This window comes from Neocloeon triangulifer, unplaced genomic scaffold (genome assembly GCF_031216515.1).
Source record: "Neocloeon triangulifer isolate White Clay Creek 2 clone unplaced genomic scaffold, ASM3121651v1 ptg000003l, whole genome shotgun sequence".
In the NCBI taxonomy this organism is placed as follows: domain Eukaryota; kingdom Metazoa; phylum Arthropoda; class Insecta; order Ephemeroptera; family Baetidae; genus Neocloeon; species Neocloeon triangulifer.
In genome coordinates this window covers 3,682,793-3,706,173 of record NW_026775546.1, presented here as the reverse complement: position 1 = coordinate 3,706,173, position 23,381 = coordinate 3,682,793, and the positions used below count along the sequence as shown (strand labels likewise).

Here is a 23,381-nt window from a genome sequence, read left to right as displayed (position 1 = left end):
GGGTTGTTTGCCTGCACTGGGAGAGCTCAGGTGTGCCAACAAAGAGCCGGCCAGGTCACTCAACCCTTCGATCCGCCTCCCCTTCAGCTTCTCTCATTGTGAGCCCAGCATGTGCGTGCCCGCGCCAATGGAGAGAAAAATAAAAGTGAAACGCGGTCGAGTTCATTGAGTGTGAAATCGCTGGCCCATTATGCTTCAGACTTCTTGTTGCTTTTTTTCCTTTGCTGCGCAGGAGGAAGAAAAATACATATAAATAAATCTCTTATTTTCTTATTTCAAATAAAATGTTTAAAAACCTGCATGTCTTTGATCTACATTATTATAACTTAGAATAGCTCACAAATGTTTTAAAATTTCACTGTCGAGGTAATATTTTATAAAAAAAAAAAAAAAATTTAACTAAGAAACTTAACATGTTTGCTATTTTTAAATTACACAATTTCATGAATTGCCAAATTTCAGATATTTATTTTTTTTATAATTTTTCTATTGAAAGTTTCATGAAATTTATTTTACACTATTTTTAATTTTGATAATTGAGCCTTTAAAAAAATTCACTTTTACAGGCAGTGTAATAAAAAAAGGCTTTCTGAATTCTGCCGCACTGCAAATGTAATTTCTTTGGCTTGTATCTTCCTCCTTCCGTTCTGATTCCTGCTGATTGTGAAAAAGAACATTCTTCTTCAACGCAAAATACGCAAACACAACCTAATTTACTTATCGCCGGGCGCTGCTACTCCTCAAAAATCCGTTTCCGACGCTCCAACCCTCTTCGATTGGCTCTATCAGGATTTCCTGCTGCTTGAGCATCCTCGCAAACATCAGCTAATTTGTATGGAAAATTTATAGATTTATAGCTGAGGGCATTTGGTGAGAAAAATCAATTAAAATAAAAGGCAAGCTAGAAACCTGCAATTTAAAATTTCTTCATTGTATTAAAAAAATTAAAATTATTTTTATTTTAAATAAATAATTAATTTGATGTATATAAACTTATTTAATCATATATTGCTATTTTTTTTTTTAAATTTCAACCAATATATAGTAATAAATTTGTTATGCTAAGCTCTTCTAAACATGTAACACACCATCCTAGAATAGGCACTTGGAAAAAACACATGCAAAAATTGGCTTCCTATTTAAAAAAACGTCCTTTGCTGTTGAGGGCAACGACCTAAAAAATAGGAAGCAACTCGCACTTATGAAAAATCCCTATTTACTCATCAGGTATGCGACCAAACTCTCGCTTCTTTATTATGCTCCACAATAGCTGCACCCCCGAGCAAGCGCCCTGCGAGGAAAACAACTTTTCTCCTCCCCCTATGGATAGATGTTTGCGCACAGATTTCACCTTTTTACCTGCGCTCTGAACCGCGTCGATCTATTTATTTTCTTCTGAATTGAATGCCGCGGGGTGCCACATTTTGAGGGTACAAGTTCGTTCAACCGCGACCACGCGACGTTTTTCGAATTTCCTTACATGGCTCTGCCCTGCAGCGAGTGCACACTTTTTAATGGGCCATGTTGATAACCAACGCTATGGTGAAGGACATTATACATATTTTACGTAAATGAAATAAGTGTTTCCTCTTTCCTGGAAAATAAAATGCGGGTGCACGGTTTGCGTCATTCGTGTGCGTCTCTATCTTTGTTTCTGAAGTAAATTAGGTGATAAGAATTAAGAAGGAAATTTTGAAATTCAAGGAGTCAAAGAGCAATTCTTTTGTTAAAACCATTTTTGGAGGTAAAAATTGATATTTATTTAATTATTTGACTCTCCTGGTATTTATTATTAATTTATTCTTTATTGGCAGTTAATCAAATAAACAAAAAAAATAATTAAACGTAGATAAAGAATAATGAACGAATATCTGAATATCTGTAGAATTGTCCGTTTTTTAGGTATCATCAGATTTAAAAGATATGAAAAAATTTTAAAGTCACTTTCATCCTAGGTGACGCACGATCTAAAATTTTTACTAGTTTTCATAATAGGTGCATAATTTGGGTCGGTTTCTTTGATGATTCAATTGCTCAGAAAAATAATTACGAATCACACTTGTGAATAAATTAGTTTTTTATTCTAAAAAGTTTTGATCCAAGTAATTGACTATGAGAACCAATATTGGTGAGTATTTTCTTTTGCATTGATTATGTATAAAGCCTTGAATTATATTATTCTATACATTTTTAACTTTCAGTTTGAGTGCAAGACCGCGAGAGGCCGCGACCAGCGCCTTTTAAAAGGCCACGCGCTCTGCGCTCATCTCGCAAACAATATACCTGCGGATGACGTAAGTCTTTATAATCGGCGTCAGGGTGGGGGAAGTTCAGGTATATTCATCGTGCGCCGACGGACGTGGAAGCAGCTCCAGCGAGCCAGAGAGATTTCGGAGCTTTCGACGATCAAACTCTCGCATGGGAATCGCAGGGCCCGCGACCGCCGACCTGCCGAAACCCTGATCGGCCCCCACGGAAACCTCGATACAAACTTCAAGGTGAGTAACCTGTCCGCGTCGAGGGGTCCACTCGCGAGCAACGACCGTGTGGGCCCCTGCGCGTTTATGAACACACGCAGCAGACCTACTTTCTTCCACGGTGACTTCAATGAACGGTTTTCGCAAGTACACGGACAATTTTGAACTCACGGCCGCCCGTGATAAAGGTTTTCTGTGACGTCAATCGATTTTATTATTATTTCCCAAGTTGGATTCCATCAAGGCTCTTGGAAATAGAAAAAAAGTAATAATAATGCGCTTCCACTGATCCGACCACTGTTTTTGAAATACAACAACAAACGTGAGAGTATTAAAAACTTTCATATTAACAATTCTTTCGGCCACTCCGCTGAGACACTTTCGAATATTTTAATATGTTAAGAGATTGTCATCTCCCATCTTGCTCCTAGAAATTTTGAGAAATATTTATATTTCGTCAAACTTTGGAACAGCTATAAAAAAATTAGTTTTGAGAAAAACCACTCGTTTGAATTGCATTTCAATACCAAGCACACAAGAAACTCAAAAATTAGTTGATATAGCCTCGTCAGAGAGAAAAATGTCAAATTATTATCCTTTAAGACTTTGATTAAAAAATTAATCTCATATTTTTTGTTTCTTATAAAACATTCTCATGATACAGATTAATCTCAAAATCTGATTTTTTCAAAAACGTATATTCAAATTTTTGGATCAATTTATGTTTTAAATATTGATTTAATTTTTTTCTGTGATTTGGTTGGTAAATAAAAATATTTTTGTGCCGAGGCTTTTAACAATTTTTTTATCGCTGTTATTCCAATTTAAATTAATAAAAATTTGTAAATATTGGCTTCAGTGAAAAAAATTTATGTTTTGTAGCCTGAAACCAAATTTAGCTGAACTGGGCCAAAAATATTTAATTTAAAAGGTTGCTTTTTAAGACTATAGATTAAAAGCAATTAGTTTTAAGAAACGCATAATATACAAAAATATTCTAAGAAGCGTTATTTCTTAATTATCAGTTTAATTTTGGCACGTGATTTCATTCTCAAAAGGCGTCAAAAGTTTTTAAGATTTTACCAGGAAAATATTAATAAATATCCCAACAAAATTGGAACTTTTTAATTAAACACGTTTACTTAATCTGTTAAGATGCGCAAAGGAAAATTGCATGAGTGTCAAATAAATTAAATTAATAGGCTCTTCTACAAAATATAAAATTGGGAATAAATGACAAAAAGATATTTTATATTCTATCAAAAATATAATACAATTTGTTGCCAATAATTTATCAACTACAAACCGCAAACCAGTTTGACTTGAACGCCCGAAATAGCATTCTACGCTGGCTTAAGGAACCACATCATTAATAATTCCCAACTGTCCTCTCACTTCGCCAAAACACAATAAATTTTAGTTACTGCACTGAGCCTCTCGCTAAAATAAATTAACGAATGCTTTAAAAAAATTCCACAGCTGCGCTTTGTCATCCGCAAAATAAATTTTCACTTTTATTTATTTTTGGCATGCATTGAAAATTTCACAATGCAGCTTGCAAGAGTGCAGGAAGCATTTTCGTCCGAGTAGTAACAGCTCGAGAAAGGAACATAATAAAATTATTCGCAAGAAAACATTTATATAATTGTGCGCCGAATAAGGAAAGCGCCTCGGAGCGCATTATGCGGTGAATTTAAAAATAGCTCGGCAACACTCACTCACATCACGTTGGCGTTTTTTCCTTCTCTCACTTTTTATAGGTATATTTTTAGAAGTCAACGTCAAGCGTTAAAATTTCTCTCCAAAAAGACACACCTGACTCTCGTGCTTCTCTCCACTTGTAAAACCCCAAATTATTTCCGTGCATTTTTAATAAATTTAGTTTGATCTGGTTTTACATAAACGCACGTATGAGAATATGACCCGAGATGAAAGATTGGATAATTTTAATACCAGAAAATTAATGAGGCCGGTTATTTGGATATATTAACAAGAATTCATTTCACACTTCACACTCCATCTGCATGATGATTTATAAATAAAAGTATAATTACTAAAAAGGCGGAATCGCCGCGCGAGAGTGGTGTTGAAAGTTGTGAAGTAAAATTTAAGTGTAAAAATTACTTCTTTAAATCCGCGTTTCTCGTAATTTCGCTCAAGGATATCAGCTCTTACCAATACAATATAAAGTATATTTTTAGCTTTTTAATCATTTATTCAAAGAGAATTTAGTTCACACTAAATAAATAATTCAACTCGACCTTATATTTATATTAGACAATTTAGATTTCTTCAAATTATTGTTAGTGCATGTGTTTTTTCTGTTCTAATTAGTATAGATTAGTGTCTTTGATTGTGTTGCATGTAGAGTGTAAAGCAGTTTCGTAGGTCGAATCGCCTCAAGAGTGGTGTTGAAAGTGAAGCAACGCAGTTTTAGTAAAACCACTTAAAAACCTCTTGCAGATTGTAAATTTGTATATGAACAATGAAAGCTTAAATATAATTTAGTTTGAAAAAGCAATATAATTCATTTTTACTAGTTTTTGCATAAAAAAATTGCATTTCATTCTTCCGTCTATTCTTAAAAATTATAATTTTGAATAGCAGACTCTTATTCATGTCTTTGAAAAAAATTGAAAACTAGAGTTTATGTTTGAAAGTTGACCCAAAATAATCAAATCCATATTTATTTATTATACTGTTTTGCTTTTAAAAATTATTTCATGATATTAATGGCAGAGAAAATGAACTTCCGCCGCGGTTCATAGAAAATATACGTCCAAAAGAGCTCTCTAGAAAAATAAAAATTGTTCAGTTGGAAAGTGCATTATTGCGCGTCATTAAATTTTTTGCAATAAAATACGTCAATCTGACCAAAATATACTCTATTGAGGTCAACACTGTTTTTCCATTCCCACATCCGTGCAGCAAATTTTTGCCCTCTGCTGCTAATAAATTTTGTAAAATCTCTCATATTTCTCTGAAAAATTCCCAGGTGCGATGCAGAGCAGCTAGGTCGCTGATGGCAGCAGCAGACCTGACGGATGAAAACAACAAAATGCGGTTGGACAGTGCGAGCAACTCGGTGCAGGCGGCCACCGTGCAGGACGACGACCAGCCCATTGACCTCAGCAAGCCCGCCAAAGACGGGCAACAAGCCGTCACCAGCCACAAGATGTTTGTGAAAAAACGGTGGCTGGCGCAGAGTCAGACGGCGGGTTTCGTGCCGTTGAACCACATCCGGACGATGGCCCTGAAGAGAAGGGCCCACGAGATGAGCAGCTCCTCCTTCACCACAACCACCACGACCTCAACCACCGAAGACTCGACGTACAGCCGGCAGTGGGAGTTGGAAATGCGGCTGGACCGGGCCAACAGCCTGCCCTACCTCTCGGCCCTGCCGCCCCTGCAAAGGCAGAAGTCGCTCAGCGAGTCCAGGATTCCTCCAAAGGCCAGTCAGCCTGTGCAGACGACGCTGCCGGCGTCGCCGCTCAACTCGTCGGACGACCGGACTGTCCGGTGGCTCATCGAGCACCAGCAGGAGGTGCAGCGGCAGCGCATGCAGCAGCTGGACCTTCTGCAGCAGCAGTTTGCTGGCAGTCCCGAGCCCAGCACCGAAATCAACCTCAACTACTACACCAAGATGGTGCAATTCATGCAGAGTCAGGAAGCTGAACGGGCCAAGTTGCAGGCCCCGACGGTTGAGGAGGACGATGGCTATGATGAGAACGACGACGAGGAGTGCGCCGAGCTGGCCGAAATCGACTACTCGTCATCTCCTAGTCAGGTGAGAGTTTTTTTTTTAAATAGGTTAGAAATAGAAGAGCTTAAAATTTTAGACCAATATGACCTGAATTTTTTTAATGAAAAAGCCACAAATTGGACTCGTAGCAATCAAAAGATACGTAAAAATATAAAACTCGACTTGTGCATTAGTGTATCTTATTGACAGAAAATTGACTAATAAGGGTCTAATGGCATTTAGAAAAATTATCCAGCAAGATATTAATCATTGTTTAATTTTGAAACATGGACATCTTTTGTATGCAGATGTCTAAAATAGCCTCACTTAATAAACTGCTCTCATAAAGTATGGAAAATTGATTTTGCCAATCTCGGGATGAAATTAGTTTTTAATAGTATATAATATGTTACATAAGTTTGAGATCTTTAAAAATATTTTGGGAAAAAAATAATAATTTCAGTGTATGTTTTTTTTTCTTTTCAAATTTAAAACAGCAGCAATTTCATAACTCTGCAAATAGAGCCTTCTGAGCAAGAAGTTCAGCCGCTTTTGTTTCTTACTAAATCGCGACCACTTTTTTACCACCTTAATGCAATATAGCAATAAAAACTTACTTTCCCCAGCAGTGCTTACTTATTTTCAATGTATTTCAACATTGAAAATTATGAGCCGAGAAAAAATTAAACTAGACTTCATCTTTTTGTCCATTATTTTTTGCAAGGTCTTAAATTTGCGATTATACATTCTAATAAAATAAAAACACTTTAAAAATTCTTTCAGTTCCGAATGATGTATATCTTGGTTGACAATTTGGAAACGGATTTGTCGCGTTCACCATAAATGAATAAAAAATAAACTAGTTGCATGATGGCGATCAGCTTTCAAATTCAAACTTGTACCAAACCTCAAACCTGATTTGCAATATCACTAATCAACCGTTTATAAGGAGCCCACACATTTTTTTTTTAACATTTGGTAGGCACAAAATATAAAAAAATGGTAGGATTACGCAAATCAAAAGTTGTTTGCAGATTGAAAAATAAGGTCTTAAAATGAATCGGTTGACTTCTTGTCTGCTTAATGCTCAAATTTGTTGAACATATATTATAGTCGATTATATATGCCCTAAAATTTTATAATTTATAGTACTTGTTCAATTTGTAATTTAGAAAATTAGAAAGTTGGATCTGCAACATAATTTTTCATTTGAATATATGAGCGGCAGTTATAAATATGTAAGCGTGCAAATTTTTTATGCTGACATCAAAATATGGATGGCCCTCTCTCTTTTTATAAAATTTGAGATGGGTCTTTCGATATTAGTTTTTGTTTCTGCTGAATTAATTGCAGTACTTGCTCAAGCAAAAGTTAAAAAAGAAAAAAAAAACACCAGAAATTAACTTTTATTGTGTGAAATATTTTACATTGTTCCCCAAGAGCATCTTTTACTAATCTCATTTGAAACGTTTATGCATAGCACGTGTAATAGGTAGGCTGGTTTCATTGCGATTTTGTAACCGGCAATTGGTATAAACCTGTTTTGCATGTGTTTAAATTCCTGTACAGAAAGAGCTAAATGACCAGTTTTTGTGGCAGTATTATATATTAATCTAGTGCTAAATCCTTTTCTTTGCTGGATATTTATTGGTGATTTTTTTTAAGCAGAAAGTATAATTGGAGGAATTTTTCAGCAAATACGTTGCTTTAAGTCTAAGGTCTGAGGATAGCTTGTGCAGAGTGGCAAATAAAATTTTAGTTTCTTTTTTTTTTATTGATTCATAATTTAGAAGCAGGCATTGATGCATACGGCAGATCAGTTTTTATTTGACTCTTTCATTGGCCATTTAACTAGGAACTAATAAAATAAAATGATAGGCAAGAGATATAAATATTTAATTTTACATTTAATACTGTTTTATTAGATAATATATATTATATAATTTAATAAATATTATCAACATCATTTTTTGTGATTTAAATATGTCTAACATAATTGTAGGATTTTTAAATAATTGAATGCTTCTCATTAAATGTTTTCCTTACAGTCTGGTGAAATCCCTGGTGATGAACACAGTGAATCAAAAAGGAAAGCAACAGGGACTCGGCCAATGACTGGAAAGCATGTGCGGTCAGGAACTGGAGCCAAACCGTCCACCCTCCTAGAGCTGCGCAAGAAGATCCAAGCAAGGCAACAAATGAAAATGTCCCCAATAAAGTAACACCTCTACTTAAATATTTATTTCCTCCACTTGTCATGTAACTTACTTAATTTTTTCTCTAAGCAATGCTCTGATGCCGATACTGTGTGCTCAAAGCAAATTCCATCCTCAGTTGTACAAGGCGATGCTGTGCCAAATGCAAATGTAATTATTTTGCGTTTTTAGTTAGTATTTATATTTATTATCTATAGATCAATTAATTTGTGCTGAAGTTAATATCTCCTTGAAATGTTTATAGTTAGTTTGACTGATTTCTTTAAGAAAAATATCCGGCGTCTAGTTGATGTTTTCCACAAAACTAAAAAAAATGTAATTTCGTTGAATTATATTTCAGAAACATCCGTGCTCTTCAGTCCATATCAATGGGGCAGCCAAAGTATGATTTAAATATTGCGCCATTTGTAAATTTTTATACTTAATTATTTTGAAAATTCAATGTTTCCCATTTTACCATGACATAATTATCCATTCCAGTTGTGCAAGAAAGACTGACTAAGACACCGTGATGAATAAATTTGAATTTCATCTCCACCAGTGCATTTATTTCTCAAGATGAAAACTTTTTGTAAATACGAAAGACAAAAATAAAATAAAACATCAAATGTAATTTTGTGTAAATCATCATGGCAGCTTTTCTTTTATTTAACAAAAAAGTTGATTAACATCTTAAAAATTAATACACATTAATGTTGCACTTTGAATTGCGTTGCCATCTCGTAATTTCAGCAAGGCATTGTAAGGTATGATGGTTTTCCCAAAATCTATTATTCTAAATACTGTCAAGTTTACTTGTAAGTGGCAAAAAATGCCGATATTTTGGCTTGATCCCTGTTGAGCCAGGCAGTGTTGAGACGAATGGTCTCCACACTTTGCTGGACTGTGCGCTCGGTGCCTGGCACTGGACTCGTAGCGAAAAACTGCTCCACTTCTTTTGCAGCGTCCTCCGAGGCAAAGTTTTCGGTCACCATTTTTACCAGCCTTGCGATCAAAAATCCGCCCTTTAAACAAAATAGCATGAATTAAAATATCAAAAGAGAAACAAAATGAGCTTTTCATACTTGATATCTGTCGGTGAAGGTCTGCAAGTGTTTCTTCAGGAAGGCCCAAGCTAGGTTTCTGCCATCTCGAGACGAAGCAACAGAGCCTACTACAAATATGGTGTCCTGTGAGCGCACTTCATCCTGAAATTTTATTTGAATGAATTATGGTAAATTAAATAATATGCTTCTTAGACAAGTAAGAAGTAGAGTGGCAAATATTTCTCCACAAATGTAAAATTTCCTAATATTTACTCACAGACATGGCAAAATCAAGGACTTGCTGCAGCAGTTTTTGATCTTTGAGAGCACCCAAACCTCGAGAAATCCTGTCCTTCTCCTCTTGCAAGTCAGTACTGCGGTAAAGCTGAAATTAATAGAGTCGTTAAAACTAAAATAACTTTAGATTTAATTAACACCCACCTTCAGCATGGTATCAAATGTGGCTGCATCTCCGGCCGCAAGCACAGTCCGATAAACAGGGCTCCTCAGGTCAGCAGGCAACTGCTGCTCGCCACTAATGTGCTTTTCAAACCTAATCCTTGCTTCATTCACAATGTCCTCGTGTCCCAACCAGCCCAAGCGGCCAATAACCAGTGACCTCAATAAAGTGTCCAAATGACCTAAGAAACAAACATGAACCATTTAAATAATTTATAAAAAAAACCAAATACTTTCTCCAGGCTTGGGGTCCCAGCCAAGTTTGAGATAGATGTTGCTCAGCAGATTTTTGGCGTAGACCCTGAAAGGCCCCTTGCAGTCGTCAGCGTAGTCAAACAGAGAGTCTAGTTTGCCCAGACAGCTGCTCACATTGGACCAGACAGTGAAATTCTCCTCGCCCTCAGCAAAGGCAAGCATCAGTCGCAGAACCTCAGTGGTGTCTGTGTGTCCGGCCTGCACCATGGCGAAAACGTCGTCCAAGAGACCGAGCCTGTCCAGAGGGGGAAGAGTTTTCGATTTTATAGCAGGGATCAGCTGGGAGAGCATTTCTGGAGAGTAGCGGGTGCGGTAGAAACCAACAGTGCCAGGGTTAACTTTGACCCAGTCGTTTTCACTGACATTCTCCAAAGTAATGGTTTTGCTCTTTGTGTCAAAGACAAAGTTCTGAGCCACCTTGTCAGGCTCCTTGGCGGTGCTCAGGGTGATGGGAACCAGCCACAGGGCAGACTCGTCTTTAAAATCAATGAAAGTGATTTAACGAAAAATATGAATGACGGAAATAAAACAGTACCTTTGCAGTCTCCAGCGGCACAGAACTGTCTCTGGATAAGTTGCAGTTCTCTCGAGTCTCCTTTTTGTTGAGATGAAATGGAAATTACAGGAAAACCCTTTTGCTTGGTCCAGGAAGACATGACATCCTTGACAGGTTTGCCACTGGCCTCCTCCAGTGCCGCCCAGAGGTCTTCAGTCTCAGCGTTTCCAAATTGATGTCTTGTTAAGTACAGATTCATTCCTTTCCGAAAGTCCTTTGACAGATAAATTTAATGTCAGACACATAAATAATTAGTAAATAACTTCATAATTTATCTTTTCCCCCTATTAAACTTTTGTATTAATTACTTCACAAATTATTTTAATTAAGATCCTCCACACACCTCATCTCCAATGTATCTGTGCAGCATCCTAATGACCGAAGCACCCTTGTTGTATGAAATGTCATCAAAAATCTCATCAATTTCCGACGGGTGTCCAACAGGTACTTCAATGGGATGCGAGTTTTCCAGACAGTCTAGTTCCAGAGCCCTTACATACGTGTCTGTGACAAATTGCGTCCAAATGTCATACTCTGGGAACAAGTGCTCGACACAGAGGAACTCAACAAATGAGGCGTAACCTTCATTGAGCCACAGATGGGTCCACCATTCCTGTTAAAAAATTAAAAATAACAAAAAATACTTGAAATTATAACAGAAAATTTTACCATAGTGACGAGATTGCCAAACCACTGGTGAGCCAATTCGTGGCCAACAACCAAAGCAATCCACTGTTTTCGCACCGCCGACGTATTTTCAGAGTCAACGAGCAGGCAAGTTTCCCTGTAGGTAACAAGGCCCCAGTTTTCCATGGCACCTATAAGATAAATGATCAATTTGTTTCTAATTTCTGAGAGTAGTAATTTGCCTGCTGAGAAGTCTGCAATGGCAATAAGGTCGATTTTGGGCAGAGGGTAGGCAACTTGGAAGTACTCCTTGTAGTGGGGCAGAACTTTAGTCGCAACATGCAGGGCAAATTTCCCTTGTTCCTTCTTGCCCAAGGGTGTGTAGACTCGAACCTTGATTCCATCACCTAATAAAAAATTTGCATAAATTTATCAAAAATTATAAAATAATTTAATAAATATTTCTACTCACTTGACACATCTTCGACATAATCAAATTCTCCGACAACCACGGCTACCAAGTACGTTGACATGATTGGCGTTCTCTCAAATTTTACCAGTCGATTTTCTCCCTGGCCCTCTTCGGACGCAACCGGCTGAAATTTTTGGAAGTATTGTCAGTTTTAATAATTCCACATGATGTACTCTTATAAAAGGGACTCGGGAGTGCATTCCGCTGGGGAGGAGGCTCACCATATTGGACAGGGCGACCCTGTCTTGAGGCACGCACAGGGAGATGTCAAAGGTCGCCTTGATGGCCGGCTCGTCCCAGCAGGGGAAACACCTGCGTGCGTCCGTCGCCTCAAACTGAGTCACTCCATTATGGCGAACCTCGCCCGTCGGACTGAAACACAAAACCGAACGGGACAGGGTGTTAGTTTTTTCTAGTCTCGGACGGTGCCAAAATTTCACAGTTAAAATAGAGGGTTTTGTAAGTGGGAATGCACCGAGAGTGGTGCTCACCATGTTGCTCAACACGGTGCGGGCCGAGGACAAAATCGAGATGGAGAAGGTGCTTTTGATTGAGGGTTCGTCAAAGCACGGGAACATCCGGCGAGCACTCGTTGGACACAAATACGTCACTGCAGCAACCGAAATTACCTTTTGGCTGGATTTTGTCGACAAATCAAACGATAAATTAAAATTAAAGAAAAAAAATCAATATCAACAAACTAAAAAATAATAAAGAATTTAAATTAATGAATAATTTTTTCAAAATTAATTTATATTCAGATTGAAATAAATTTACACTGCGGTTTTTATTCATACCTGGTGTACTGACTTCTGTAAAATCCCTTCATTTTGTCATTGAGCTCTCCTGTGAATGAAATGAAAAGGCTCCCGACGCCAGGCTGAATGGGCGGCTGGAAGGTAAGGGTGGCTGTCTCCTCTTCAGTGGACAGTGCTACTTGGGTGGCGGGGGTGGACACCCCGCCTTCGGGGGTGTAAATGACCTCCTTCAGACTCAGATCGATGGAGTTCAGAATAATTTTCTCTGTGGCCGATGACACCTGCCAAAGAACAAATTAATTATATCTTCTCAGGCAAAAAATTGTTCAATTTCAAAAATTTACTTGGACACTGATTTTTGTGTTGCCATTGAAGGTGAAGGCCTGAAGGTCTGGCTGTAGAAACAGGTCGTAGTGTTTCGGCCTGACCACTTTCGGCAATCTTTCAAAAGGCTTCTTTTCAGCCATCGTGCTGTACGATCGTGCAGAAATATTTATTTCTAAAAAAAGTACCTATAATCAAAATTAAAAATAATATATAAAACGATAATATTTTATAAATAATTTTTATTTAGGAATAACATTTTATCAATCCAATATTTCATGAAAATTAAAAATTAAGACAGAATTTAAAATTTTCAGAATAAAACTTCTTGTTAGACACAAGAGACTACATTTCTTGAAAGTTAGTTTTATGATTTTCTTCGATTTCTTGCAACCTGAATGAACTTTTTGGCAAAAATAACTTGGAAATTTTCAGTGCAAACAATTTAATTACATAAAAAGAAATTATTTCATTGAATTGAGATTGATTTTGAATAAAAAATGCATTAAAGAAAGTCGATCTTCTTACCGGTGAACGAGTTTTTTTCAATGAAGGCGCAGTGCGTGACCCACAAACGGAGTAACGGGACCTTTGGAGTTGAAATCGGCTTTGCTTTCGAACACTAAAATTCACTAAGAGACGACCGAAAATGCTCATGAGCGGTCGATGCCGCCGAAGAAAATTGTTATCTTATCGGCGTGTCGACGTCGATCGCGCTTCGGCGTGTTTGCTATCGGCTTTTGCTGGCGCAGCAGATGATTTGCGGAATTTATTTATAACGGCACCTGCGTACTCGCAAGGACGAATGCCTCCGGCACCCCTGCTTTTTTGAAAAACGGCGCCAAAAGCGTGCGTTTTACCTATAATAATTGTCAAAAGCTAGTCATTTGCTTAACTTTATTATAATTAATTTGATTTGCATAAGTTTGTGTCAATTTTAATAAAATTATTAATTTTTAGAAATGAAAAGTTGTATTACCTGAAGGTGTTTGCTGTATTAATCACATTTAGGTCCATTTTGCATGAGTTCTATTACAGTAATTTTTATTTTATTTTAGTACAAATACATGATTAGAAGCTACTGGTACTGAAAACCGAGTGTGAGACTGTTTGAGTTAAGAAATTAAATGGAATATCAACTCTATCGAGACAAAAATACTTTAATACAAAAGTACGTCTGCCTGTGGATTCAATTTTCATAATTTGGCACATTTAGTGTTCAAATGAATGATGTGTTTTCTGACCCCAGTATATGCTCTGGGAATGACATACACATTACAAAATTCACAATCATAAGTCACTGGTCACTTTTATAGCACTTGACATGTCTCTTGCTGCACCTTACCAGGGAATGTCAACTCTCGATATTTACAGAGAACAACTTAAAATATTATAAATCAATCTTATTCAATTATCACACATTCACTTAAAAACAACTTTTCGCTAATAAAAATAATTTACGATTTGTAAAAATTCCACAAATGTGCAAAATGTGCTGTTCCTAAAGGGCAGGTCCTGCTCTGTCCTCGGGATCAAAATCATGGTGCGGAGACTGTCTTGGTGGAGAATGTGGCTGACCCGAGGTACCTTGGTCGATTGCCGTAGCGAGTATGCGCAGGTCTTCCACTCCTTGAAGTAAAGTCCTAAAATTTGTGATTATTAAAATTTTAACATGTTTATGTAATAATGGTGGGTGACAAAACAGTGACTAAAATAAATTTGATCAATTTTTTTAATTTGAAAATTTAATCAGCACAAATTTAAATGAAATAAATAAAAAATATTATTTGACTAGAATTTAAAAATACATGTTTTTAAACGTTGTATATAATATATTAATATGAGTAAAATTTTGTAACTGAATGTAATTTTGAATAAAACTTTTCTGTAAATTGCAAAATTTAAAATTTAATTAAAACCCAATTTTGTTACCTCAGGGATGACTCTGCATTTGATGCTGCAGCAACCAAACTTTGTGCTAGTCTTTGAGTTCGGTGATCAGGATGTCCACCTCCGATTCCTTGTCTGAGACTCGAGTTTTCTCTCCTCAAGGCTGCAAGTTCACTCTACAATTTGATCACATGAATGAGTGTCGGAATTGGAATGTGAAATGTTACATTTGTTCTGCGCAGGACTTCTTCTTTGTGTCGAATGACTTCTTGCTGCCTTTGAAGCTCCATTTCCAGCTGATCTGCTCGCCTTGTTGCCTCCGTCAGCTGCCTTCGGAGGATCCTCTCATTGTCAGTCATTCCATTCTAAAATTATAATCGGAATAAATAAATCGTTTCTTCTTTATATTTCAATTGACTACTCGTTCATTATCTTCGATCATAGCTACCGGCCCACCATCAGTCTCTCTCCCAGTTAAAATTGGTGCATCGGACAAAAAGTCTGGCAAGGACTGATTTACAGAATTGTCTTGAAGATTCATTTCTCCTCCCCGCAAATCCAGTGGTGACTGAAAAAAATTGTTTATTACAAAACATAAGTTTGGGGGATTTATTTTCACCATTCTTAATTGCAAAATGTCTCATTTAAATATTTTAAGAAAATAATAAAAAAATTTTGTTTAAAGTAAAAAAAGACGATTTTGTTTTGAACTTTTCTAGAAAATTAAATTTTATACAGCATTAAAAACTGATTAATTAAACATTTACTTGTTGTACTAGACTATTCCCAAGTCCTAGATCACAGGGCACATTGTCATTGGGGCCTCTTGCAGGTCGGTCAGCAGCCGAGGGCGCCAGGTCAAGGGGCAAACTCCCATTATTCTGAGAAGGTTCGCCGCCGTTCCTGGCTGTCAGGTCGAAGGGCAGTCCTCCCCTCTGGCCCAGGTCCATGGCAGCAAAGTCAGGCAGGTTGTCAATATCAATGTTGTTCTGCAGGTAGCATTGCTCCATCACCAAGTGGTCCTGCACAAAGTCTGGCAAGGCTGAGGTCAACTCTGCGGACGCACCTGGCGGACGACGAAACGGAGGAGAGTTCTGGTCGTAGCTGTGCCTCGGGTTGTCGTACACTTTGGGTCGAGTGCCTGTGGATGTGCTCGGCGACTGCAGAAAGTGCTTGAAAGAGAGAGATCCGCTGTCTTCCCGCCGAGGCATCTCTAAGAAAAAAAATGTAAATTTTAATGTTTTTTTTATTAATAAAAAAATTATTTTTAAAATGAAATATTTGATTAATTTGAGTATACAAAATGACGCGTAAATTAATTTTTAAATCTGAAATTTTTTAATAAGTTATTCTTTTTGAGATTCTGCCAGAAACTGGAGAAAACGCTAGAAACTAAAAATCTGAAAGGCAAATTGGCGCTCTGTGGGGGGCGTTTATACCCGGTGTTGAGTCGTCCCTGCTGCCGCGACCTCTGCGTTTTTGAGCGTGACCCAGGCCAATATCGGGTCTCCGGGTACCACTCGAACTCGAGGCACCGTCGTCGTAGGCGCCGTCTTCCTCCTCAGAGTCCCTTCGGCGCCGTAAATTTGGATTTTCCTCGTCGTTACTTCCACCTTTGTCGGCCATCGCTGCTTCTTCCAGAGGAAGGGCTGCCACCACGACACAAATTCACGCAAAAAATATCACTTAAAAAACATAAAGAAAAATCATTTTCAATATATTTATTTATCTTTAGCAAAATTTAATCCGTTTTTAATTAATTAATGTGCATTTTTTGTACGTGAGTCTGTGCAGTTTGTAAAAATTGAAAATTGTTTTTTATTTTAATGTCATGATTTGTGCTGCCACCTACTTAAGCATTTGATAAACTTTTCCGTGCCCAAAATCTCATGCTGTCAAAATCAGCTGGGAAATTATTATTATCGAAAAACTATTTTTATTTTTAGCCGCTGTCTCGCACACACGCTCGATTTCCCATGGCCAAGTCCACTGCAAGGGAAACCAATAATCGCAGAGTTATTTGCTAATGGAGGGAGCGTCTCTGGACTTGGCAGATAAGCAAAACCGACGAATGCAATAATAATGGTTATCAGCAAAACGTCGTCTTGAAAAAGGTACGAAGACAAAATAAAAAAATAAAAACTCTGTCAGCCCGGCCGGCTTTGTAAATCGTCAGCGCATGCATACAAAAGCAGCGTCTAAATTTAGAAAAGCAGCTTGTGCCAGCCCTTTTTTGACGGAGTGTGTTTGTTGCGCTTTAGATCATTGATCAATTTTTTATGTATAGATGACGGACCCGGAAAAGCAGGGTGTTGAAGAGGACATCAAAGTCCAAATTCTGAGCGTCGGCTCAGTTTGCAACTGCCTCATATCAGCTTTGGCCCTTGTATCACTCGGCTTTATTGTTTACCAGGTAAAATATTTAATTAATTTTGTCAAATTTAATTTTTTAACTTTTATTTTTCTAGTGCAAGGATTATCTTCGTTTTGTCTTGTTATGGATCGAGCAGCAAGACTCGTTGGTCGTGTACCTGATCTTTGTGGTGCTCTTCACGCTAGTCTCGTTTCCGTTCACCTGGGGCTACATTTTCCTCAATCTGGCCTGCGGCTATTTGTTCGGCACCCTCAAGGGTCTGTTTGTGGTGGCCGTCGCAGCCTTGATCGGCATCACCGTCGCTCACTACCTCATCCAGACATACTTCGCAGACCTTGCCATGCAGCGGCTGTTCAACAGCGAAACAGCAAAGGCCCTGCTGGCGGTCATTTCAGGGCCGCACGCCTTCAAAGTCATCCTTTTTGCCAGACTCACGCCCATACCTTACGGACTGCAAAATACAATTTTTGCTGTAGGTTGACCTTTAAATTTAATTAAAAATTTCTCTAATTTTAATATTGTTTTTATATTAAAATTTTGAAGAAAATAATTTCGCTTTCAATAATTCCAGGGCAGCAACATAAGCTACAAAATGTACCTTTTGGCATCGGCCACTGGTCTCTTCCCAACGCAGGTGATCAACGTTTATTTGGGTTCCACCCTTCGATCCATGGAGGATGTTCTCTCAGACGAGTCGACAGCCTCAACAGGCTACCTAGTATTTGCTGTGCAGGTAATATAATTTTACAAAAATCCTTCATTTTACTATTCATTGAAATTTTTACATTATTGTTTTGTTTTTAAATTACGAAATCAATTTTATTCTTGAAATATTTTTCCTTAGATACTGGTCGGGTGCCTGCTGATGACATTTGTGGTTCACAAAGCACGGGCTGAACTCAAATCAGCTTTAGACGACACTGAGAAGTGCCTGAAGCATCCGTACAGATGACTTCGAGGATGCAGCTTTAGCTAGTAGCACACACAAACTAAACGCTTAAAATATTTTTATTATTTTAGGACCTTTGCAATTCACCTTTTATTTCAAACTGCAATGAAGCAGATTTTTATTTATATTATTTCCAATTAATTCTTTTTAAACATTCTCAAAACGATTTATTAACATCATACTTAACTTGTGATTAATAATAAATGAAAAATTGTATTTAGCTGTGATAGCATCTTGATGCCTATGAGCATTTTCAAAATTATACTTTATTTATATTTGCTCATCGAAGAAAAGCTATATTAGCACAAGGAAGCAGTATGTCACAAAAAAGAACTAGTATGATTATGGATAGTCAATATATAATAATTTATACACTTCTTATTTTTTATTGAAAATTTATTAATTTTCTTTTACCTTTTATGCATAATTTATATTACTATACTTATGTTAGTAATATAAGTAAAAGACAGATCAACCACCTAACTATTTGAATTTATACAAGCCAAATATAGTACCAAAATTATTGGCCATGTACTCCACGGACTGTTTCATGATAAAGATAATAAATTTTTATTAATTTTTAGACGACAAATTAAGTTTTTAATTTCAATTTTATATCCTGCAATTGGTAAAATAGAAAAATAATTGAAAATAATCATTTTGTGCTTTTTATCAACAAGTTGTTTTTCATACTTCATGAGAGAGGGAAAAGCTCCCAACTGTAAAAATGATCTTGAATTTTCTGAAAACAAAATTTAAAAAATATGCATGGACTGCATAAACTCTTCCTTATAATTGTCTGACTTCAAGGAAGGTGCCACAACAGCGTATTTAGTAAACGCGGCGATAACATCAAGTATAAAACGCCCGGATGGAGTTCGAATCTCTCACATCAACTTTGAAAGCTCTTTCATTCATTCACCCGTGTAAGTGTAAAAAATGCTAAAAATAAGGCTCTTTAATTAAGGAAAATAACTTTTATATTTCCAGCTAAGTTATGAAGACTGCCCTTGTCGTTATTGTGTGCTTGGCATGCGTCAGTGCTAACGCCATCGTAGAAGACGCAGACCGCGACAAGAGATCCGAGAGCTGCGACAACTGGAGCGGTTCTTTCTCGTACACCATTGATAATTCCGACAGCAGCTGCTCCGACTCCTCCAGCTCTGATTCCTCGGATTCGTCCAGCAGTTCCTCCTCTTCAGATTCTAGCTCGTCTGACTCATCATGTTCATCGTCTTCTTCATCCTCCTCCTCCTCGTCCTCATCTTCTTCAAGCTCTTCGTCTTCCGGGTCTCTCGACCGAAGCGGCTCTGGCTCCTACTCGCACAGCAGCAACTGGAGGGGCAGTTCTGAGGAGTCTTGGGATGGATCCAACCGCAGACACCACGGTCATCACCACCGCCACGGCTCGTCCTCCTGCGACGACTGCTCCAAATCCGGTTCCGGCAAGAGTGGAATGCCTCTGTTCCCTGGATGCGACGGATGCAACGGCCTTCTTAACTTGGGCTTCCTTCCTTCGAAGGGCAAGCAATCCTCCGGTTCTTGCTCTTGCAGCAAAAGCAGCTCTTCCTCTGACTCGGATTAATTATTATAATCCGAAAAAATTGACAGAGAGTTATGAGGTGATTTGAAATTAATTATTAGATGATTTTCGCTGAATGCGCTCTTTATTTTCTTTCTTGCAATGATGCTGTGCTTTATTTATCGTTATAAAATGTTGTTACAAAAAAAAAATCCAAATAAATTTTGATGTGAGGAATATGAATATTTTTTTTTATATTATGCAGGAAAATTGTAAACTTTTTGAAGCCTATATATTAAAATTATTTATAATCAACTAGGAGCATCCAAATTTTTGAAAAGGTACAAAACCCAATATTTTTATCCGATTCATTTTATTATTTAGTGTTTACTCATCAGAGCTTAAAATTATTTATGGCGACACCAGCGGCGCTTTTCACATAAATTTCCCTAACCGCAAGTGTGAACCCACCATAGTTATACTCTCTATAATATTACACGCATAGTTCACCAGATATTACCGCTCGACCAACTTGTCTTCTGCTAGTTGATATTTTGAAGTCTCTTTTTCTGAAATATGGGAAGTTTAAAGGCTTTGGTGATTATCGCTGACGGGGTGAGCACCACCGAAATCATACCCCCGATCGACATGCTCCGTCGCGTCAACGTAAAAAATAATATTATTGATTATTTTGGATGAATTAAAAGAAAATCTTTATTTTTATAAGATTTTTGTAACGGTGGCGGGTGTGGATGGTCCGCAGCCTGTAAAAGCCGACTCAGATGTGATGATCGCTCCGGACAGTAGTCTTGACGACGCCCTGAAAAAGGGCCCTTATGATGTTGTAATACTTCCAGGAAGCGAGCAATGCTCATACCTTGTTGCCCAGGTAAAAAGTTCAAAGTGCAGAAGAGAATTTTTTTAAATTGATTAATTTTTAGAGCAAGCAAGCGGCGGAATTCGTGAGTGCTCACGCGGCGGAGAAAAAGATCGTTGGTGCTCTTGGGTTCGGTTGTGTGACCCTAGTGAATTTTGGTGTGGGCAAGGGCAAAAAAATCTCCGCCTCACCCTTCTATGAAGGTATTGTAAAGAATATGGACAAAAATAAAGAGTGGACTTTCGTTGAGAATGAAAACCTAATTTTTGATGGTAATTATATTTTATAAAAATTGAAATTTGTAATAAATAAGTTTAAAAAATTTCAATTGAACAGGAAATATAATCACAACCAAGGGAGGCCTGTATGCCATGGATTTCGCATTTGACCTGCTGCAGAAACTTGTGGGCAAGAAAGCGGCTGACGAATTGGCACAGTTTGTCATCCACACCCGTAACCCTGGCAAAAAATATGCTTGCGCCTAATAAATAGAATGTGGCGCTTAGCGTAAAACAGATTTATGCAGTTTAATAAACGTATTTTTTCTGGAAATTATATTATTTTGTTCATCGAAATTAAAACACCTTGTATTTTGTGTCTTTCAAACAATAATCATTATGGGGAAAAAGTGTTATTTTACGATTAAATAAATTTTTTAAAAAGATATAATAATTTTTATCAGCAAATAAAATTTAATATAATATCAAGATTTATTTCCTACACAAAATTAAATTTCAAATATTAATATTGATTCTAAATTAAATTGAGAACTCAATTCATTTATAAACATTTGCGTGAGCTATTTGTTACTAAAATTCCTCTAATGCATTTTTTTTTACAAAAGTTGAAATTGAAATATAAATTCAATACAAATTTAACATTCTTGTTTGTGGTTGAGCGGAAAGTTTCCAGATCCGCAATTGCCGTCGCTATTATTGCATGAGAGGTCAAAAAGCCACAAACTGAAGGTTATTCTTTTGCACTTCTTTTTATAGGAAATGCGTACGTGTTGAAAACATGTTTGCACAAAGTCAGGAATCCCGCGGTGACATTCTACAGTTTTGTAAACAGGAAAATGCAGTCGTGGAAACTTCCTGTCAAAACCAATAAAAAGAAGCATCTCAAATCTACTCACAAAGCAATCCCAGCAATCACTGAGTGAAAAACATGGCCTTGACTAAGACCCTTCTGCTTCTCGCCCAGGGCGGCGAGGACATGGAAATTTTCCAGACCATCGACACCCTGCGCAAAACAAAATTGGTATGATTTTAACTTTAAAATTTTTAAAATTGTTTCTAACGAGTGTGAAAAAAGTTTGATGTTACGGTGGCAGGAGTCACGGGCCCTGAGGTTATCAAAACTGCGGCTGACGTCAACTGCATTCCTGATGAAAGTTTAGATACGGCCCTGGAGAAAGGTCCTTACGACCTAATTGTCCTTCCTGGAGGTTTATACGGAGCACCAGTCTTAGCTGCAGTAAGAATATAAATTATTTAAAACAATCAACAGTTATTCAAAATCTGGTTTTATATAATTTTATTTTGATTTATGATACTTTAAAAATCTTTATTTTCATTTCTAAATCTTAAAATTATCCACAATTTTTCAAATTAAATTTTCTATTCATTTACTTACACTGTTTTAATTCGCAAAGGAAAATCAAATCATTATTTAAATTTTTTTTTCAATAAAATCTAGTCAGAAAAAGTTGGGAGGTTGGCCCGTGAGCAGGAGCAAGCAGGACGGATGATCGCGTCCATCTGTGGCGGAGGCTGGGCCCTGATGAAGCACGGCGTTGGCAAAGGCAAAAGGATCACCTCCTTCCCCTACTTCAGGGCACTGATGAGACAATTTGACGTCAAAAAGGAGTGGGACATAATCGACGACGAACGGGTCGTCAGAGCAGGTACGGGAAAAACCCCTTCTCTACTCCAAATGCAACCTGCAACACTTGCGTGTCGAGCAGGTTGCCTAGCGTTTGAAATTCTAATGTTCCAAATTTTCAATTTTTAGAGAACCTGATCTCGAGTCAGGGTCCGGGAACTGCTGCCGAATTCTCGTTTGCCATCGTGCAGCATTTCCATGGACGGGGAGAGGCTGAGCTCATTGCTCGCTTTTTCCTTTACAATTTCGACAGTGTCTTCCCGCCCAACATTCTCCCCAGCGATTAACAAAAAGTTAGTCGCAAAAAGTAAAATTGTTCTGTCATTGCAATGAATAAATAATATGCTTTCGTAAGACAAAAACTATCGTCTTATCTCATTTGGCCGTTGTGGAAAATTCACTTTCCATGCAGCGAGCAATTAATGTGGCAATGAATTGCCAGAAAGCTGATTCGGCGAGTTTTTAACTTTCTCAAGGTTTGCTGCGCCTTGCAGAACTTTAAACTTACACCTGCATGATAATTTAGCGCTCACTTTTAATTCCGCGTCCACACTTTGAAGAGGTAAGAGCTGACGTTTAATTATTTTTATATTTTTTAAATAGCCAAATTAAAATTTTTAATCAATTGAAATAACATTTAGGATAACATTTCTGAAAATGAAAATTCTCCTGCTTTTTGCGCTTGGAGTTCTAACCCTGGTGTCAGCAAAGCCATTGCGTGAAAATGAATATCCCGAAGTCACAATCGGGCCACTCGGACTTGAATACGCAAAACAGAACAGGATTAGGAAAATTCATTTGGATGGAGACTCCGAATATGACACCCCTGCAGACTTGGGTGATGTTTTCGAAGAGATGATTCTTGGAATTGGAGAGAGATCCGACTTGCAAAAAACCAGAAAGATTGCTGTCGAAAATTTGAAGAGATCTATTAGATACAATTTGGAATCTGCCAGTAGCAATAAAATAGATAA

At 37.4% G+C, this 23,381-nt stretch overlaps 7 protein-coding genes across 9 annotated transcripts; 5 read left to right on the top strand and 2 right to left on the bottom strand.

Moving 5' to 3' along the window:
* The first annotated feature begins 2,313 nt into the window (after positions 1 to 2,313).
* On the top strand, positions 2,314 to 9,078 carry LOC132192493 (uncharacterized). The gene is made up of 3 exons (XM_059612478.1): positions 2,314 to 2,498; positions 5,473 to 6,264; positions 8,268 to 9,078. The coding sequence occupies exons 2-3, from the start codon at positions 5,500 to 5,502 to the stop codon at positions 8,439 to 8,441; spliced, it is 939 nt and encodes a 312-aa protein (XP_059468461.1). The 5' UTR covers positions 2,314 to 2,498; positions 5,473 to 5,499; the 3' UTR covers positions 8,442 to 9,078.
* LOC132192492 (puromycin-sensitive aminopeptidase) lies at positions 9,052 to 13,694 on the bottom strand. Of its 3 annotated transcripts, none has more exons than XM_059612476.1 (14): positions 13,440 to 13,694; positions 12,932 to 13,099; positions 12,627 to 12,868; positions 12,321 to 12,465; positions 11,830 to 11,953; positions 11,600 to 11,764; positions 11,400 to 11,548; positions 11,074 to 11,343; positions 10,710 to 10,944; positions 10,153 to 10,650; positions 9,902 to 10,101; positions 9,738 to 9,845; positions 9,500 to 9,622; positions 9,052 to 9,439 (listed from the first exon to the last, which is right to left on the bottom strand). In XM_059612476.1, the coding sequence occupies exons 1-14, from the start codon at positions 13,566 to 13,568 to the stop codon at positions 9,227 to 9,229; spliced, it is 2,769 nt and encodes a 922-aa protein (XP_059468459.1). In that variant the 5' UTR covers positions 13,569 to 13,694; the 3' UTR covers positions 9,052 to 9,226. The 3 variants fall into 3 exon arrangements, with proteins under 3 accessions (XP_059468459.1, XP_059468458.1, XP_059468460.1); XM_059612475.1 differs by lacking the exon at positions 12,321 to 12,465 and adding an exon at positions 12,051 to 12,201; XM_059612477.1 differs by lacking the exon at positions 12,321 to 12,465 and adding an exon at positions 12,051 to 12,201 and having other exon boundaries at positions 12,932 to 13,086.
* A 230-nt stretch (positions 13,695 to 13,924) lies between these two features.
* Positions 13,925 to 16,448, bottom strand: LOC132192444 (uncharacterized). Its single transcript, XM_059612408.1, has 6 exons — positions 16,241 to 16,448; positions 15,569 to 16,014; positions 15,223 to 15,369; positions 15,029 to 15,166; positions 14,844 to 14,977; positions 13,925 to 14,554 (listed from the first exon to the last, which is right to left on the bottom strand). The coding sequence occupies exons 1-6, from the start codon at positions 16,425 to 16,427 to the stop codon at positions 14,413 to 14,415; spliced, it is 1,194 nt and encodes a 397-aa protein (XP_059468391.1). The 5' UTR covers positions 16,428 to 16,448; the 3' UTR covers positions 13,925 to 14,412.
* A 228-nt stretch (positions 16,449 to 16,676) lies between these two features.
* On the top strand, positions 16,677 to 18,710 carry LOC132192937 (transmembrane protein 64). Its single transcript, XM_059613181.1, has 5 exons — positions 16,677 to 16,915; positions 17,089 to 17,214; positions 17,270 to 17,647; positions 17,747 to 17,908; positions 18,020 to 18,710. Exons 2-5 carry the CDS (start codon positions 17,089 to 17,091, stop codon positions 18,125 to 18,127), a joined length of 774 nt encoding a protein of 257 aa, XP_059469164.1. The 5' UTR covers positions 16,677 to 16,915; the 3' UTR covers positions 18,128 to 18,710.
* A 211-nt stretch (positions 18,711 to 18,921) lies between these two features.
* Positions 18,922 to 19,883, top strand: LOC132192939 (uncharacterized protein DDB_G0271670-like). The gene is made up of 2 exons (XM_059613184.1): positions 18,922 to 19,050; positions 19,115 to 19,883. The coding sequence occupies exon 2, from the start codon at positions 19,122 to 19,124 to the stop codon at positions 19,707 to 19,709; it is 588 nt and encodes a 195-aa protein (XP_059469167.1). The 5' UTR covers positions 18,922 to 19,050; positions 19,115 to 19,121; the 3' UTR covers positions 19,710 to 19,883.
* Positions 19,884 to 20,122: 239 nt separating this feature from the next.
* On the top strand, positions 20,123 to 21,075 carry LOC132192938 (Parkinson disease protein 7 homolog). The gene is made up of 4 exons (XM_059613183.1): positions 20,123 to 20,312; positions 20,374 to 20,535; positions 20,588 to 20,795; positions 20,860 to 21,075. The coding sequence occupies exons 1-4, from the start codon at positions 20,223 to 20,225 to the stop codon at positions 21,006 to 21,008; spliced, it is 609 nt and encodes a 202-aa protein (XP_059469166.1). The 5' UTR covers positions 20,123 to 20,222; the 3' UTR covers positions 21,009 to 21,075.
* A 549-nt stretch (positions 21,076 to 21,624) lies between these two features.
* Positions 21,625 to 22,970, top strand: LOC132192827 (protein dj-1beta-like). The gene is made up of 4 exons (XM_059612995.1): positions 21,625 to 21,783; positions 21,838 to 21,999; positions 22,222 to 22,429; positions 22,537 to 22,970. The coding sequence occupies exons 1-4, from the start codon at positions 21,691 to 21,693 to the stop codon at positions 22,692 to 22,694; spliced, it is 621 nt and encodes a 206-aa protein (XP_059468978.1). The 5' UTR covers positions 21,625 to 21,690; the 3' UTR covers positions 22,695 to 22,970.
* Positions 22,971 to 23,381: the final 411 nt, after the last annotated feature.

Bases quoted from the DNA above. Each gene is read 5' to 3' on its own strand.
- LOC132192493 (XM_059612478.1), top strand. From the start codon at position 5,500: ATGGCAGCAGCAGACCTGACGGATGAAAACAACAAAATGCGGTTGGAC. The intron at 6,265-8,267 runs GTGAGAGTTTTT...TTTTCCTTACAG, and splicing joins ACTCGTCATCTCCTAGTCAG to TCTGGTGAAATCCCTGGTGA.
- LOC132192492 (XM_059612475.1), bottom strand. From the start codon at position 13,568: ATGAGCATTTTCGGTCGTCTCTTAGTGAATTTTAGTGTTCGAAAGCAA. The intron at 10,651-10,709 runs GTACTGTTTTAT...TTGATTTTAAAG, and splicing joins TGCCGCTGGAGACTGCAAAG to ACGAGTCTGCCCTGTGGCTG. The intron at 9,440-9,499 runs GTATGAAAAGCT...TTTTGTTTAAAG, and splicing joins CCTTCACCGACAGATATCAA to GGCGGATTTTTGATCGCAAG.
- LOC132192444 (XM_059612408.1), bottom strand. From the start codon at position 16,427: ATGGCCGACAAAGGTGGAAGTAACGACGAGGAAAATCCAAATTTACGG. The intron at 14,978-15,028 runs GTAACATTTCAC...ATCAAATTGTAG, and splicing joins AAGTCCTGCGCAGAACAAAT to AGTGAACTTGCAGCCTTGAG. The intron at 14,555-14,843 runs GTAACAAAATTG...CACAAATTTTAG, and splicing joins AATGCAGAGTCATCCCTGAG to GACTTTACTTCAAGGAGTGG.
- LOC132192937 (XM_059613181.1), top strand. From the start codon at position 17,089: ATGACGGACCCGGAAAAGCAGGGTGTTGAAGAGGACATCAAAGTCCAA. The intron at 17,215-17,269 runs GTAAAATATTTA...TTATTTTTCTAG, and splicing joins TCGGCTTTATTGTTTACCAG to TGCAAGGATTATCTTCGTTT. The intron at 17,909-18,019 runs GTAATATAATTT...ATTTTTCCTTAG, and splicing joins ACCTAGTATTTGCTGTGCAG to ATACTGGTCGGGTGCCTGCT.
- LOC132192939 (XM_059613184.1), top strand. From the start codon at position 19,122: ATGAAGACTGCCCTTGTCGTTATTGTGTGCTTGGCATGCGTCAGTGCT.
- LOC132192938 (XM_059613183.1), top strand. From the start codon at position 20,223: ATGGGAAGTTTAAAGGCTTTGGTGATTATCGCTGACGGGGTGAGCACC. The intron at 20,536-20,587 runs GTAAAAAGTTCA...ATTAATTTTTAG, and splicing joins GCTCATACCTTGTTGCCCAG to AGCAAGCAAGCGGCGGAATT. The intron at 20,796-20,859 runs GTAATTATATTT...TCAATTGAACAG, and splicing joins TGAAAACCTAATTTTTGATG to GAAATATAATCACAACCAAG.
- LOC132192827 (XM_059612995.1), top strand. From the start codon at position 21,691: ATGGCCTTGACTAAGACCCTTCTGCTTCTCGCCCAGGGCGGCGAGGAC. The intron at 21,784-21,837 runs GTATGATTTTAA...GTGTGAAAAAAG, and splicing joins CCCTGCGCAAAACAAAATTG to TTTGATGTTACGGTGGCAGG. The intron at 22,430-22,536 runs GTACGGGAAAAA...TTCAATTTTTAG, and splicing joins CGAACGGGTCGTCAGAGCAG to AGAACCTGATCTCGAGTCAG.